At 39.1% G+C, this 17,446-nt stretch overlaps 1 protein-coding gene across 7 annotated transcripts in view; it reads left to right on the top strand.

The window, feature by feature from the left end:
• The window catches only part of cadps2 (Ca++-dependent secretion activator 2), a 173,881-nt gene that overhangs the window by 120,762 nt on the left and 35,673 nt on the right, over positions 1 to 17,446 (top strand). For 4 of the 7 annotated variants that reach the window (XR_005695091.1, XM_040026725.1, XM_040026723.1 and 1 more), the window contains exons 19-21: positions 1,252 to 1,393; positions 10,179 to 10,334; positions 12,020 to 12,167. Coding sequence is in view for 4 of the 7 variants with exons in the window: in XM_040026725.1 (XP_039882659.1) it covers positions 1,252 to 1,393; positions 10,179 to 10,334; positions 12,020 to 12,167 (446 nt within the window). In the remaining 3 variants the exon portion in view is untranslated. Of the gene's footprint in view, positions 1 to 1,251; positions 1,394 to 10,178; positions 10,335 to 12,019; positions 12,168 to 14,802; positions 14,893 to 17,446 lie in introns of all 7 variants that reach the window. The other 3 variants (XR_005695094.1, XM_040026726.1, XR_005695092.1) reach the window with 2 other exon arrangements.

The following is a 17,446-nucleotide window of genomic DNA, read 5'->3' as shown; positions in this document are numbered from 1 at the left end:
GGACAAGAGTGTTTATTTATGAATCGCTTTCTCAAAGCTTCACAAAAATATAATATGTACAGTTGTTGTTTTTAATCATTCACATCATTGTTTTTTTGGACAACAAATCCTCTGCAATAATCACTGGTCGGCTGATTTCTAAGTATTTTCTTCAGCGTGTGTATTATCTCTCGGTTGCAGATTATTTAAATGCTCACTTGATTGTCATATGTGACAAGCTTTCGTGAGGGAGGTGGATTTTACTCTCTAGTGGGCAAAAAGGCTAGTGTTCATCATGATGGAGCAGAGTGAGAGGAATTAAAACTAATGAAGTCCTGGGAGACCAGCTTGCTTGCTTCTCACCAACACCTTATCTTTGTCTCTCCTCACTGTGGACTGTCGACTGTCTGCAGGGATTTATCTGTCTTTCCAAAACCCACCATTACAGTTTGAATGGGGGATAATGGAGTGATAATAGGAACACCTGTGGACACAATGACATTTGATAAAAGACGTGTAGACCTTCTAGAGTATAAATTTGAATTTAGTGAAGCTTTTTAATTTAAACTTTTAGAATTTATCAAATAGATATTAATTTGGGTAAAATGTCTGTATCAGCTTGTCCAATTAGGAAATGTCACATAAGAAAACAAAAACTCTTAATGTAAAGTTGGAGCCACACTGTTGGCTAAAATATCCCAATGCCAACAACTCTCCCAGTCTCCATATGAAGACTGGATGTGGCTGCTGTAACACCAGAAAAGCAATGCATGAATGGATTTGTCATATTACAATGGTTTCGTAATAAGTAGTAATTTAGGTGTCACTAAAGCTTACACTGAAATTTAAGCGAAGTTAATAAAGGGCAAGAATGAAAAATAGTAGCATACTGTGTGTGAGAGAGAACAATATCAGAAGTAAAATCCATCACGTTTCTTATATCTGAAGTAATAATCTCAACCATAAACAAAATAAATACTCAGTCTTAGCTTAAATTTTTGTGGATTTTTTAAATGTTTATTTGTTTGTTTTTATCCCAGAAAACTTGTATTTGACTATTGAATAAGCTTTAATCATTTCTGTTTGGTCTTATTCCTTACTTTAATCCAGAAGAGCACATTTTCAGTCGTGAGGACTGGAAACCTGCTAAAAAGCTAAAAACTATTTTGAAGTTTGAAATGAGACTTTGCAGGCTCAATCCATCTAATGACTGTTAATGTGAACAGAAAGTCCACATAGTTATAACATTTTTCTCATCCCCCCCCCAAACAGCTCACTTGTGCAATGGGATGTTCCACAAACACCTCCAAGACCTGTACATCCCACTGGTGGTACGATACATTGATCTAATGGAGTTGGCCATTGCTCAATCAATCCACCGCAGCTTCCAGAAGGAAACCTGGCAGCCTGTCAAGTAAGGCTCACCCATGTAATCAGTCACTATGCTTATAAACATGAAATACTCCTTGAGTTCCTTCTTTATTATGCAAAAGTTTATATTCCTACTGAGCTTTTTACATGAAAAGTGAAAATATCAAACAACAAATATCTTAAATATTTCACTAATACATTAACATGCCCTCGTCAGGTGTTCATGAAATTTTGCTTCTTTGCTACAAATGTGTTTTGTTCTTTACAGTGTTTTAAAGGTGACGTGCATTCAGTCTTGCAAATGTTCTCTTGAACCTCTGACCTCCTGCAAACAGTGGTGTCGGAGTATTTGTGCAGATCCAGTTGATAGGCAACTTTTTTACAATGTTTAAAACTAAAAGTGTTTTTTTTTTTTTTTTTTTCAACCAGAAATTTGGATTTTACTTTTGAGACATGGACTTCTAAATGTGTATTTAGCATCAACTTCATATTTAAATTCTAGGCTGTTATTTCTCTGTGGATTCATGATTCTCAAGTCCGGTGATCTACAAATTCCTTTCTGTATACCTAGTTTGTGAAATTAAGTTATATTAGCCATTATATAAAAAGAGTATAAACATGAGATGGTTCCTCCATACTGTGATTACTTCTTTGAATTATTGTTAAACAGTTTACACTTTAATCATAGCAGATTTAAAAGCTTTAGAATGGCATTTAAAGTAAAAGCAAAGGAGTGAGTACACGTAAATTTGCCTGGGTGGAACTGTGGCAAAGAAAACAGCTTGAACAGAAGCCTCTGTTTTCTCTCCCATTCATCCATCCATGAAAACATGGACGGATGATCTTTATCTGAGTTCTGCTTTTGCTCTATATGATATTTTTTCTTCAGTTTTCCTATGAAAGAAGAAGTATTGTCATTTTACTTGTTTGCTATCAGCAATAATGATTGTTGATGTGTCATCATCGAAACTAAATAATAAGCTAGGATGGAAGTGAACACAAACACCAAGGACACACTGCCCTCTTTGACAAAAAGCATCTGTAGTGAAAGAAAATGGCATGAATAGAAGTGAGCAGTGACTCCTCTTTATTGTTCTTTGATTTCATCAGATGTTGCAGACAAAACAAGTAGCTGCTATTCTGGTAGATTTTCCTTTGTATTTGTGCTGCGGAAAAGGACGCCTACTTTTACACTCAGTGTTTCTTCTTTCTCTCCATCTATTATATCCTTTTGACATTTTCTTTTTTTGCCGTTGATGAACCTTGCACTTACTCTGACCTGGCAGATCATTAACAGACAATCTAGCAAGCTTTCTTCTGCATAAAGTAGCCAGCCTTCCCCCTTAAGCTTCCGCAGATACCAATCTTCTTTGCAACTGCCTGGTTGGGGCCGCTGTATGGCAACACGTATGTATGATGGGCAGTGATGGGAATAACACCGTTACTTTTTTCAGTAACGAGTAATCTAACTAATTACTGTTCCTATCGTTACAACGCCGTTACAGTTACTAACAAGAAAACGTGGTCTGTTACTATTTTTCAACAAACAGACGGTTGAAGCTGTGTTCAGCTTACCGCATTTTATATCAGTTGCACGGAAGTAGCTGTAAGTAATCTGGACGCTACAGCTTTAAGCAGCTGCGCGCGCTCCCGCAGACGTAATCACGATCACTTTTTGGCACAACACTTGGAGCTAAGGGGGCAAAACAATCGCATGAGTGCTGCTGTTTGACTGAGGAAGAATAAAGTAGTCGTGCTAAGCCAATCACATGACCACTTCAAGACAAAGCAACAAGGTGATATATACCAGTTTATAAATTGTGTTGATAGGCCGTAAAACCAGAGTCATGATAAACAATATATACGCAGCGTTTTTTCCTCAATAGTTTCGTCATGTTTACTGTCTAAGGACAGCGCAGCGAGCACTCTCTGCTTATGAGCAACAAATAAAAAACAAAAACAGGGGAAGTTTTAGAAGTGAGAGAGAGATAAAGACAGCAGAAAAGAGAGAGAGCGAGTTTTGAGATGCTGCTGCTGTCAGACCTGCAGGTATCAGGCTGTGATGTTCTCCTTTATAGTGGACAGAAATTGTGTTTTTGGAGTGGCACAAATAATTTGTGGCATCTTATTGAATGCAGAACAGCTGATTGTTCTGTAAATAGTTTGAAATGGTTATTTAAAAAATCAAGGTAAAAGGTAAATGGCTGCAAATAACTTTGTTTGCAAAACTTGTGCATAGGATTTTAAATTGACAATTTATATTTGCATTTAAAGTTATGAAATATGATTCATTAAACATGTTTGTGGTTGTTACAGTAAAAAATATGACTTTTTCTACTCTGATTTTATGTTTTTTGTCGGATTTTAGATCAATTGTGTTAGTACAGTATGTCAAAATGAAAACTTAACTGTAAATTCAAACACGTGAGGTTGTGCTGAAAAGGATGATACCAAACAAGGCAAAGTAAATAGTTTTTAAAGGTAAAATGTGGAGGGAAAATCAAAAGTAGTTAAAAATGGCCAATTATACCCTGGACCCCAGAGGGTTAAACGTTTTGGGTTTTTTTTAAAGTAACGCGATAGTTACTTTTCAAGTAATTAATTACTTTTAGAATATTGTAACTCAGTTACTTTTTTGAAGAAGTAACTAGTAACTATAATTAATTACTTTTTCAAAGTAACTTGCCCAACACTGATGATGGGTGGATGGGGATCTCAGAGGCTCTGGACTAGTGGTGTGCATAAGTTCTGAATTATCCAAAACTTGCTATCCATCCATTCTCTTCCTCTTAAAAGCCGTGGGGTGTACTCCATGGACAGGTCGACGTTCTGTCACAGGACTTGAATTGTGAGCTGTCTGCTTTGTCTATTGCTTTGCTGAATGCTAGCATGTAATAATGCTGCTGTTTAACACAGCCAATCAACATGCTAGTAAATTCTAAATGGAGATGGTACAGAAGGTCCATGTTAAATGCTCCACTGTCTAATTTTAATTGAACACACCAAGATAGCTGATGGTTTATTTTATCGTTTGTGTCAGAAAGCTGTGTTTTAAAGGTTTTAAAATTTAGAAAGTCTCTTAACGTTCTTTTTTGTTTTTAGCAATATTTTGATAACAAGCTGAAAGCTAATAGTAGCATGCTCATGTTGGAGCCTGACATCATCACACTAAAGCAATAGAAGGCTGACTGTAGACTGTGACCAGAAAAGTGGAGCAACTGCAGCGTCCCAAACCTACATTCTGTCCAATGACCAACAGAGAGTAGCCATGTGACAAGACACACAGGTGTTCTTTCTCCTCAGAGACACAAAAACTTTGCCATTTACTCCTCGTCTCAGAGAGTGAACTTTAGAAGTATGTACTTTTCTTTCTTGTCTGAATGAGCTGGGCTCAGCATGAGTGTGAGGTTTGTGGTTTCAGATAAAACTCTGTCCCTCAGAGAGATTACAGTGATATAGCTAAAGGTCCCTCATGTGTGTCGAGTCTTTATGCTTTGCACTGTGCATGCCTCAGTGTTTTAAGTATCAGCGTAATAACAACACAAACCTTCAATTTTCTGCTGCAGCCTGCAAGGAATGAATCTACGTGATGTAGATTAAGAAAAAAGATTATGTGAGAAAACCTGTATGCTTCTCTTTACCTCAAAAATGTTTTTAATAGTGATTATGTAGCAAAATATGCAGAAAATCAACATGATTGTCCTGATTTTACAGTTTGGATTATATTTGTTCTCCAGTTGGCATTTTATTAGAAATATACTTTAATTTTTTTTCAACATACAGAATATGAGGACTATCTTTAAAGTAGCTGTCCCTATAACCTTTGGCCATTCACTGCAAAAAAAAAAAAAAATCAAGCCATGACTTGCATTATATATGCACTACATGCCTGACTTAAAAAGAGGGGGACTACAAGTAATTTCATCTGAAAAACTCATGGTGATTATGTCCATCATTTATGATTTGAAAAGTGATGCAGCTGCTAAGCTTAGAAAAACAATGAAGTGCAACTTATAATCCCTAAATAGAAGTGAATGATTTGTCCATTATTTTATCTAATTTACCTCCAGATAAAAATCCGTTATTGACAATGATTCTTTTTAAAATAAACAAACTTCCCTTCAAATGTGGCCTGGAAATAGTGGTTTAATTGAATAAAAGAGGCAAATGTTCACCTTAATTGCAGATACTACCTTCTCTTGCTTTTATGTATATTATGGACTGAATGTGTTTGACTGTGTTGTTACACATAAGATGATGTTTAAGCTTCAGCATGAGCACTAGAAAATGAGGAATTAAGACTGTAGTTGTACTGTAGGTTCACCTTCATCTGTGAAATTGCATGTCTAGTCTAGTTTTCTTTAATTATTGCAAAGTATTTGTGTGTCTGTCTGTAGAGTCTGCATTAGAGCTGACATTATTGGTGGACATATTGCGTGGTGGGGGGGTCTCAAAATACTGGTTGAGGGTGTGTTTCTTAAAAAGGCTCCTCATTCTTACTCCCCCAGTCTTTCCCACAACATAGACCACAATTTTCCTCTAGCTCACTTTACTTGGCCCTCCCCTATCTATAAAAAAAGAGAAACTAAAAAGCTGGCACTTCATTAATGAGCACAGACTGGTGAGTGGGATTGTTCTGTTCCCCAGGGAGTATGGCAGAGCACAGTCAGAGACGAGCACCACTAATTAGACATGAGGGGGATAACCACTGAGCATTTAATTGCACTACGGACTCGGCCCAAAGCATGTATTCCTGTGTGCCACTTGTTAAGGTAACAGTCTTTTAAAGGCGAAGTGAGAAAAGTGAGGTTGTGAGAGGTGGTCGTTTTAACCCCCGTCACCTTTGTTCCCTCTGCTCCTCCATCCTCCACCCTCCCCACTCCAGTCTAGCTGGGCACTGAACACTTCCATGTCAGTAAGCATTTACCATGTGTTGCTGTGCAACCTGTGCACAGGGGAGAATGTCGGGAAGTGTCCGCCTGTCTCTGTTTCAGCCTGGCAGTGTGTTGAAGCTGAACAGATCAACACACAAACTAGCAGAACCTATTAAAGAACCACAACAGATGCAGAATACCCAGAGATGCTAAGCTCTTATGATACATGTTACATGAGATATGCATACATGATATCATATGATATACAGTGGTCCCTTGTTTATCGCGGGAGTTGCGTTCTAAAAATGACTCACGATAGGTGAAATCTGCGAAGTAGCCAACTTTATTTTTTCAATTATTATAGATGTTTTAAAGCTATTAAACCCCACAAGACACACTTTATACACTTTTCTCAGACAGGCATGAACATTTTCACACTTTTCTCTCCTGTTTAAACACTGTCAAAGTTCAAACCTTCGTAGAAAAAGAAGTCCAGTATTATAGAATGAAACCAAAGGGTTTCATTTTATAATACTTTGAAGGTGCAAAGGTGCCTTTGACGGTGCAAAACGTTTCGTCGACATTGTTGTGTTTGTTGGGGAGAAAACTTACAAACATACAGTACAGCACTTCAGAGTCACACTGCTAGCGATAGAAGATTTATGTAAATATGACAAGCTGAACGCATTCTGTACTGTACAGGAGACACGGCACAAGATTGATTGACAATAGTCTACAGCCAATCAGGATGCAGAACACAATGTGCTGTAAGAAAAAAAAAAAGCATGCAAAATTGCTCAAAAAAAATAAGTGAAACAGCGAGACCGCGAAAGGTGAACCGCATTATAGCGAGGGACCACTGCATTAACAAAAGTTTTATTCCACAGGATTTAATATGATGTTGGCCCACCCTTTGCAGTTATAATGGCTTAAACTCTTCTGGGGAAGCCATCCACAGGGTTTAGGAGAGTGTTTATGGGAATTTTTGAGCATTCTTCCAGTAGCACATTTTTGGGCTGGCTCACAGTCGACATTCTAATTCATCCCAAAGGTGTTCTTTCAGGTTAAAGCCAAGCCAGTCAGATTTTTCTACATCAAACACACTCACCTGTGTCTTTATGGACCTTGCTTTGTCCACTTGTCCTGTTGTATTAAGAATTAAGTACAGTGGGGCAAAAAAGTATTTAGTCAGCCACCGATTGTGCAAGTTCCCCCACTTAAAATGATGACAGAGGTCAGTAATTTGCACCAGAGGTACACTTCAACTGTGAGAGACAGAATGTGGAAAAAAAAAAAATCCATGAATCCACATGGTAGGATTTGTAAAGAATTTATTCGTAAATCAGGGTGGAAAATAAGTATTTGGTCAATAACAAAAATACAACTCAATACTTTGTAACATAACCTTTGTTGGCAATAACAGAGGTCAAACGTTTACTATAGGTCTTTACCAGGTTTGCACACACAGTAGCTGGTATTTTGGCCCATTCCTCCATGCAGATCTTCTCGAGAGCAGTGATGTTTTGGGGCTGTCACCGAGCAACACGGACTTTCAACTCCCGCCACAGATTTTCTATGGGGTTGAGGTCTGGAGACTGGCTAGGCCACTCCAGGACTTTCAAATGCTTCTTACGGAGCCACTCCTTTGTTGCCCGGGCGGTGTGTTTTGGATCATTGTCATGTTGGAAGACCCAGCCTCGTTTCATCTTCAGAGTTCTCACTGATGGAAGGAGGTTTTGGCTCAAAATCTCACGATACATGGCCCCATTCATTCTGTCCTTAACACGGATCAGTCGTCCTGTCCCCTTGGCAGAAAAACAGCCCCATAGCATGATGTTTCCACCCCCATGCTTCACAGTAGGTATGGTGTTCTTGGGATGCAACTCAGTATTCTTCTTCCTCCAAACACGACGAGTTGAGTTTATACCAAAAAGTTCTACTTTGGTTTCATCTGACCACATGACATTCTCCCAATCCTCTGCTGTATCATCCATGTGCTCTCTGGCAAACTTCAGACGGGCCTGGACATGCACTGGCTTCAGCAGCGGAACACGTCTGGCACTGCGGGATTTGATTCCCTGCCGTTGTAGTGTGTTACTGATGGTGACCTTTGTTACTTTGGTCCCAGCTCTCTGCAGGTCATTCACCAGGTCCCCCGTGTGGTTCTGGGATCTTTGCTCACCGTTCTCATGATCATTTTGACCCCACGGGATGAGATCTTGCGTGGAGCCCCAGATCGAGGGAGATTATCAGTGGTCTTGTATGTCTTCCATTTTCTGATGATTGCTCCCACAGTTGATTCTTTCACACCAAGCTGCTTGCCTATTGTAGATTCACTCTTCCCAGTCTGGTGCAGGTCTACAATACTTTTCCTGGTGTCCTTCGAAAGCTCTTTGGTCTTGGCCATGGCGGAGTTTGGAGTCTGACTGTTTGAGGCTGTGGACAGGTGTCTTTTATACAGATGATGAGTTCAAACAGGTGCCATTCATACAGGTAACGAGTGGGGGACAGAAAAGCTTCTTACAGAAGACGTTACAGGTCTGTGAGAGCCAGAGATTTTCCTTGTTTGAGGTGACCAAATACTTATTTTCCACCCTGATTTACGAATAAATTCTTTACAAATCCTACCATGTGAATTCATGGATTTTTTTTTCACATTCTGTCTCTCACAGTTGAAGTGTACCTCTGGTGCAAATTACTGACCTCTGTCATCATTTTAAGTGGGGGAACTTGCACAATCGGTGGCTGACTAAATACTTTTTTGCCCCACTGTAAGTATTAAGGTAGCTGCATGCTTATCTGTTTCAAGGTCAGATTTGATAGCTAAGGGTCTCCGTTTTAAGACTCATGGAAATCACCCAAAGAATAAGGACTTCATCCACTAGTGGTCTGTACCACACATTTGTCTGTTCCAGCACTGTGTTGTGTATGTTTTGATGTTGCTGCAGGAGCTGTAAGTAGGGGTCATTCCTTTTCTGAACTTAAGGTTTTTTGGCAGCTATATCTGCTTGCTTTGATGTAATGATCCCAGATGTGCGTCTTTGCTTTTTTAAAAGAGGTCTGGCAGCTGAGACTTGTGGTTAGTTCTACCATTCCCTCTGAGGATTGACTTTGGTGCTGGAGATTCTTTGTGACCCTGATTTGAGTCCATAGATATAAGCGCGCACACACACACACACACACACACACACACACACACACACACACACACACACACACACACACACACACTAGATGCAATGGAGAACTGCAGGCTTAGGTAATTCTTATGAAATTACCTAACAAATAAAAATAACTTTTTAAACAGTTAACTACACCAGGCCATCCAAGAAAGTTGGACTTTGGTTTTTGGTTAGATTGAAATATTTAATCAGTTACCGCTATTTAGCCAGTGTATGTGTTTCCTGTCAAATAATAATTCAGGCTCTACACACACTGAGTCCTAAAAGTGTCTAGAAAGCACAGTTTACTCTGCTAGACTCATTTACAAATAAAGTGTTGTTCTTCAGCATATAAATAACTATTAGTACGTTATGAGTACAATAACATTTCTTTTTTAAAAGTAATGATAAAATAAAAATACAGTCAAGTTAAGAATGACCATCAACAGGAAATGTGGATCACTGAAATTAAGTTTGCGGATGTAAAACATGTATTTCATTAAAGTTGTTTATCTGGTACATTATGCTGAAAATAATTTATTCCAATAATCGTTGTTAAGTTGGCTTTCAGTCTGTCCACTGAGATCACTGAGATATCCACTTCATGCTCTGTTCATAGTCTCCTGCACTTCATACACCTTTTTCTAAATACAGTACTACAGAGTTGTTAAAACAAAAGTGAATTATAAAAGAACCTGTTGGGCCAGTGGAAAACTTACAAGCTTGTTAGAGCTTGTATTCATTGTCGTTGGAGTCCATTTCAGTTATTAACCCCCCTCAATCTTACACGCAGCAATGGTTCAGCCACCTCAGAGGATTTGTTCTGGAAGCTGAACACTCTACAAATGTTTGTGATGGACCTTCACTGGCCAGAACCAGAGTTTGCAAAGCATCTGGAGCAAAGACTCAAACTGATGGCCAGTGACATGATGGAGGCCTGCGTCAAAAGGTCAGACTGCACAAACACCTTTTATTACTTCATAGGAAATAGATAAACATGATGCATGATAGGACCTGCTTAGACATAAGCTATATTACCAGAATATTCACGCATCTGCCTTCATATGCATATGATTTTGAGTGACATCCTAATTCATAAGGTTTAATATGACGTTGGCCCACCCTTTGCAGTTATAACAACTTCAACTCTTCTAGGAAGACTTTCCACAGGGTTTAACAGTATGTTTACGGGAATTTTTGACCATTCTTCCAGAAGTACATTTGTGAGGTACTTGACCATCAACAGGAATGGCTCCTGAAAGCGACCCATTCTTTCACAATTTTTTGTAGAGACAGTCTGAATGCCTAGGTGCTTAATTTTATACACCTGTGACCATGGCAGTGATTGGCACACCTGAACTCAATGATTTAGATGGGTGACTGAATACTTTTGGTAATATAATATATATGGAAAACATAATATCAGATATTAAAGATCAGATTTAATTTAGGAAGATGTTGTCAGACAACATGAAGTCACAAACAGATGTGTTATTCTCAGTGGAAAAAGATGGGAATTTGATGGAACTTCGAAAAAGAAAGTAAAATTTATGATCTTTAAAGGGATGTGAACCATGCAACTTAAAAAGAAGTTTGATTTACATTTTGTTTTTTCTGTCATTTTGTCTTATTTTTCCCTGCACATAACTCGACTGTTGGCAGTGATATTTATTTTTTTCAATACTTATTTATTGTAACTCACTGGGCTCTAAGCAAGTGAGCGATATGGTGAGAGACTACTGCACAATCCTGGTTTCACTTCTACCCTGGGCCATCTCTTGCATAAATGTAAAATAAATATTTCATATGTTGTCAGTATATAGTGGTTTGACTGTCATTAATTAATGCCTCAATCGTATTTATCATCAACCATTATCTCTTAATGGGCTGTGTACAACAGATCTTCAAGCTGGCAATAATTAAACCATTACTAAAAAATCCATCAGTTGACCCAGCTGTCTTATTAAAGGCCAATCACCAGCCTTTTTTTTTTTTTTTTTAATTTTTGAAAGATTAGTTGTAAAATGGTTACTGAACGCAGAGGAATGGCTTATTTGAAGAGTTTCGGTCAGGTTTCACAACTCATCAGAATACAGAAACCAAGTTAGTGAAGGTTATAAATGATCTTTTTATGTGGTTTGAATCATATCTATCTAATTTCTTCCTGTTTAAAGGGAGTTTTTCTTTTCCACTGTTGCCAAGTGCTTGCTCATAGGGGGTCATGATTGTTGGGGTTTTCTCTGTATTATTGTAGGGTCTTTATTTACAATATAAAGCACCTTGAGGCAACTGTTGTTGTGATTTGGCGCTGTATAAATAAAATTGAACTTAATTGAATTGTATTGAATTGAATTGTGAATGAGGCCTAAATTTCAAGTACTACCTTCTCTGTGTTCATCGGATTATTTAAAAAGATAGAAGAAAGCATTAAATGTATATAACCAAAATAATTTATTACCTGATAATATAAAAGCTTTTCTTTTGAAAAGTGCTTTACTTCAGTCGATCATAAAATGGCTAAATTGTTTTAGTTATAAAAACACTACCTAAATGTAACCATCCACAAACATGTGTCACTGCTTAATGGAAAAAACTAACACAGTTTAAACATTTTTTTTCTGTTTTGTCCTGTAGAACAAAATCTGCATTTGATGCCAAAATGCAGAAAGTGTGTAAGTCAACAGACTCCCTTCTACCACTGTCAGTTTGCACCATGTTCAACGTGCTGATTGATGCCAAAAAACAATGCTCCAAACTCTGTGTGCTGGACAGCGAACAGGAGGTAAACTATTTATAATTGTAGTTCTGTTGGATCAAATTTACATTTGAAGTTATTAGCCAATGACAAAAGGGGTTATTACTGTCATTACACTTAATAATATAAGAATATATTGTTAATATGAGAAAATCTCTAAAAGAACATTTTGCATTTTATTAATGTAATTCTTTTTGTGTCCTCCTGTGGTTTTCTTTAAAAACAATAAATAAATAAACAACAGTCTGCCACTTTAATACGCTTTCTTACATATTATAATGATGGGATTGTTAAAAGTTTTTTCCTGCTGTGACAGAAAAATCACTTTGGTAGTGGCTGCAATTCCAGTCATGCTGATTTTATTTTGAAACCAAGTCATGGTTTCAGAATGAACGCGTGTTGGCTTTATTATCTTATCCTGTGTAATGTGATGTTAAATTAGTGACTTTGTTGGGCTAGCTGGTGAGTTTCGGTGGCTGACTAGCCAACTGGAAACATGTTTGATAGCTAACAGTGTCCTAGCCAGGTCAAAACCAAGTGTTAAAAACTAATGTAAACGTGCCAGTAAAGTTCCTCTAATAGCCACAAGTAAGTCAGCTAACAAAACGTGAGTCACCAATCCACTCATGTGTTATAATGTCCAATTTTACCTCAGACATAAACATATTTACAGTCTGCTACAAAGTCGTTTTGGTCTTGGTGGATAGTTTCCTTTATAACAGTTCTAAGTGGGATAATTTAATTGAGTTAATTCAGATGCTCAGTTTAACCATGTCCCAGCTCACTTGCAGAAGTAACTCTGAAATTTACTGATTGTAATCAGAAATGTCTGTGGAAAATTTAGTCCTGGTTTGAATATCAGATTAAATCACTTATTTAGATGGCTTTATTTATATTTTTCCATTTCAACCTCACAGCTCACCATCAATTTTCCCTACAGAGTGAAAGTGAGTGAGCTTTTAACAAACCTTAGCAGTCTTTTATTTCTGGCTTTAGTCTGAAAAGGTTGAGTCAAATTGTCAGATCAGCCACTAAAGTTTTCTACCAAACACCCAGCAAAAGGGAAGTTCAGGTGTATTCATGTTCACTTGAAACTGTCAGAGGCTATTAAATGGATAACTGTGGAGTCTGTGTGAGGCAGGGGCCTTGGCATCATGAAGAGCAAAACCCTTGGCTGTTGGCAATCTTGACAGAAAGCTAGACTCACTGTTCTCTTAACCTTAAGCTTCCTCAATTCTTCAGCTTCCACCAGCCCTCTGCTGTTGAAAAGCATCTCCTGTAATTTTTTTTCCAGCAGACACACAATAAATTCCTGTCTGCATCCTTTGTATACCAGCTTTGTAAATAACATCTACTCAGACTGTTACTGCTACTCTGTTTCATATTTTCAAGTTTTCATGTTCAAGTAATTTGCAAGAATGTGGGGCATTTCATTATTGTTTCTGTAAATTTGAATCATTTTAAATTTAGAAAAGGAGGATTTTCTAGAATTTGCTCATTGGTAAATGAGTTGTGATTAGCAAGCCATTAACCAATAAGCTTGTAGTTGAACAACCAGAGTCAAACCCCACTCACAAAACACCAAGATAGCAACAGCATAAAGACTCTTCTTGAGTCTTCAAAACAGGACTTAACAAACCAGTGGGTCACAGTAGGTACGTCCAATTTTTATACCGTCTGTGTTCCACACCAACAATCCATTTAGAAAACATGAAAATGAACAGCCTTGGTCTCCTGTTGGCAATTAGAGTTCCTTTATCCAAGTTCATTTCTGTTCAGTTCAGTCTTATTTATATAGTGTCAAATCACAACAACAGTTGCCCCAAGGGGCATTAATAGTATAAGGTAAAAACCGTACAATACAGAGAGAACCACAACAATTAGATGACCCCCTATGAGCAAGCGCTTTGGTGAGTGTGAAAAAGAAAAACTGCCTTTTAATAGGAAGAAATTGCTGACAGTATCAGGCTCAGGGAGGGGCAGCCATCTGCTGCAACCGGTTAGGCATGAGGGGAGGAAGACAAGACAAAGACACCCTGTGGAACAAAGTCAGAGATTAAGAATAACTAATGATTAAATGCAGAGTGGAAACATAATTTGATCAGGTATTTGTATAGTATCAAGGGAGACAGGTTGGACTCACACAAAGGGATAAAATACAGTGCATTTATTGGTAACACTTTTAAAATGATTAGAAAAGTTTTGAATGTCCCAGGAAAGGTGTGAGCTGAGACACATGAGGGTACCTTCATCTTGCGTGCCAGTGTCAAATGGAAAGTGACAGGGTGTCTATTTCAAAGTCCTTTAAAGTTTCCTAGACTTGGTGTGAAGCAGGATTTTTTTGCAGACACATAGTAAATGGTTAATGGACTGATTATTATAAAGCACTTTTCTCCTCTCCTAGAACACTTTACACAATATGCCACATTTACCCATTCACTAAAGCACTCAGAGCAACTTGGGGTTAGTATCTTACCCAAGGATATTTGGCATGCAGACTGGGGGAGCCAGGGATCAAACCACCAACCTTTCGGTCAGTAGATGGCCTGCTCTACCTCCTGAGCTACAGCCACTGCAACCAAACCTTCTGACATGATTGGTTGGATGGCGCAGGGATGTAGTGTTGATCAGTCAGACGATTGTTTTGTTCCTTTGTTCTCAGGAGGGTTAACCTCCACAAACTGCAACAGCGACAAAGTTGGTGCTGCACAGAGGGGACAGAGTTCAACTTTGACCGCAAGGCAGAGATGAGGTAACCGATTGACGCTTTGAATGATGAAAGTTTGGTGGTAGAGGAATTGAGGAATTATAGGCATATTCCGTACATTGAAGCTGTGAACTTCAGGTGGATGAAGCGATGCAGTAGAGAACTGCCTACAGTTCCTGATTGGCACGCATGGTTTGATCATTTGTCTGTGGGTGGAAATCAGCTAGACTAACCTGCGTTCCGAGTGCTGAACAGAATTCTTTCCTGACACGTGAGGTGCACTATTGGCCACAGTTGGAGACAATCTCAGAAAGGATCCCATGTAACCTGAAGAAGTGCTCTGTAAGTAACTGGGCTGTTTCAAGGGTGGATAAAAGCTTGGGCAAAGCAAGGAAATTAGCAGCTTTAGAAAACCAGTTAATGATGGTGAATTACCCGATGAGGGTGGAAGGCCAGTGATGAAATCCAAAGCGATAATGGGACAATGGGCAGCCAGGCATAGGAAGAAAGAGTCTGAACAGCCCAGCAGGTGGCAAGCTCAATGGCTTATTCTGGGCAAAAACCGATCAAACAAGGACATACTCACAAACATCTTTTGCCAAAGATGACCACCAGAACAGAGGTTATAAGATAGATATTATTTCATACTAGGCAAGGCAAGTTTATTTATATAGCACAATTCAACAACAAGGTGATTCAAAGTGCTTTACAGAGACATTAAAAAACAAAAACAAATAAAAAGCGTGATTTAAAATTGAAAGGAAAAAAAGTAAAAAGGAAGGACCAGTATATAAAATCAGTAGTTAAAATTTAAGTTTTGAAATTTAAGCTTAAAAGTGTGGATTTGGTGTTTTATTCAAATTCAGCTGAGATCAGGTGAGTCTTCAACCTGGATTTAAATAAACTGAGTGTTTCAGCTGATCTGAGAACTGATAACACAGGACAGAGGCAAGAGGGTTTCTTCCTCTGAGATGAATTGTTTTGACAGATCGGGCTGTCAAAGAGCTGCAGCAAAACATTGCTTAGGCTGTCTAAAGATTCCTGAGCTGTGGGTTTCCACTGGAACGAGACCTTGTCTGAGGTGAGATTTATTAGAGGCGAGGCAACATTACTGAAGTCCCAAATAAATCTACGATCTACAAAGACTCTTGTAAGGGACGGGGCAGTGGGCTCTGTGCTTATGTCCTTCAGGACTGGTGCCGTAGCACTAGAATTATAGACAGTCACTGCTCACCAGACTTAGAGGCCATGTCCATTCAGTGCAGGCCCTTTCATCTACCTCGTGAGCGAATGGTAGCCATAATTACCATTGTTTATATCTCCCCCAGTGCTACCATTTGCTCAGCACTCAACCATCTCCAACTCATCCTCAACAAACCGCAAAGTGAGCACTCGGAGGGCATCCATATTGTTTCTGGGAACTTTAACAATACACGTTTGAAATCTGTACTCCCCAAATTCCACCAACACGACACTGTGCCGATGTGTACAATAACATCAAGCAGCCCTACAGAGTGACACCCCTCCCCCACCTGGGGCGATCTGACTACCTCTCTCTCTCCTCCTTACACTTCTTACACCCCCTCTAGGAAACAAACCCCTCTGAGTACCTGGGTCATTAAATGGCAAGAAGATGCTCTTTTCCAGCTACAGGATTGTTTTGATCTGATGAACTGGTCCATCTTTGAACAGCAGGACCTGGAGACCTTCACTCAGTGACAGTGACCAAAACCATCCAGGTTTTTCTTAACCGAAAACTTTGGATGACAAGTGAAGAATAGGCTCTGATCAAAACTTGAAACTCAGCCTTCAGGCTGAGGAACAATTCTCTGGACAACACTGCCAGAGCCAGCTTGAAGGGACAGGCATCGAAGAGGTCAAGGAGGACCATAGGAGGTGGATAGAGGTCATTGACAACAACCCTTGCCATGTGTGGAGAGACAACCATACCCTCACCATCTACAAAATCCCCCTACAGCATTCTCAAACTTGCAGAGTTCAACGAGTTTCCTCAGTTTGAGCAAATCCAGGCCAAGACTTCTCACCACTCCATGACAGGTAAACCTGAGCAGAGGGAATATACAGCTAAGTATCGCTTTCACAGTTTAGTGGAAACATTAACTCGAGGCTTGGAGCTGGGTTGCACTGACTGTTGCAAGACAACAATCCAAGTAAGACTGAAAATCTGCCACTCCCTTAAGCAGAGACCACAGAAAGGACATCAGGAGCAGGAGCGTGTCTCTCCAAAAGTTGATTCTGTTCATCTGGACGTAGCAATTTGTGGAGAAACGTTTCGTCACTCGTCCAAGTGACTTCTTCAGTCTCAGCTGACTGCAGGTTTTTCCCCAATCTTATAAACAGTACATTTGCATAATGACTGAAACCAGCCCACTGAAGGAACAATGGGCTGGGATGTCAGTTCCTTAATCTTAATTATGCAAATTCTCATGACCATTGATTAACAACCACTGACCAAAGACCACTGATCAAAGACCACTGATCAATGGCCATGAGGAACTGACCTCCCAGCCCATTGTTCCTTCAGTGGGCTGGGACTTCACTTGGATGAGTGACGAAACGTTTCTCCCACAAAACGCTA

Source organism: Simochromis diagramma, unplaced genomic scaffold (genome assembly GCF_900408965.1).
Source record: "Simochromis diagramma unplaced genomic scaffold, fSimDia1.1 OVJJ01000293.1, whole genome shotgun sequence".
Classification (NCBI taxonomy): Eukaryota; Metazoa; Chordata; class Actinopteri; order Cichliformes; family Cichlidae; genus Simochromis; species Simochromis diagramma.
This window is presented reverse-complemented; position numbering and strand designations above follow the sequence as displayed.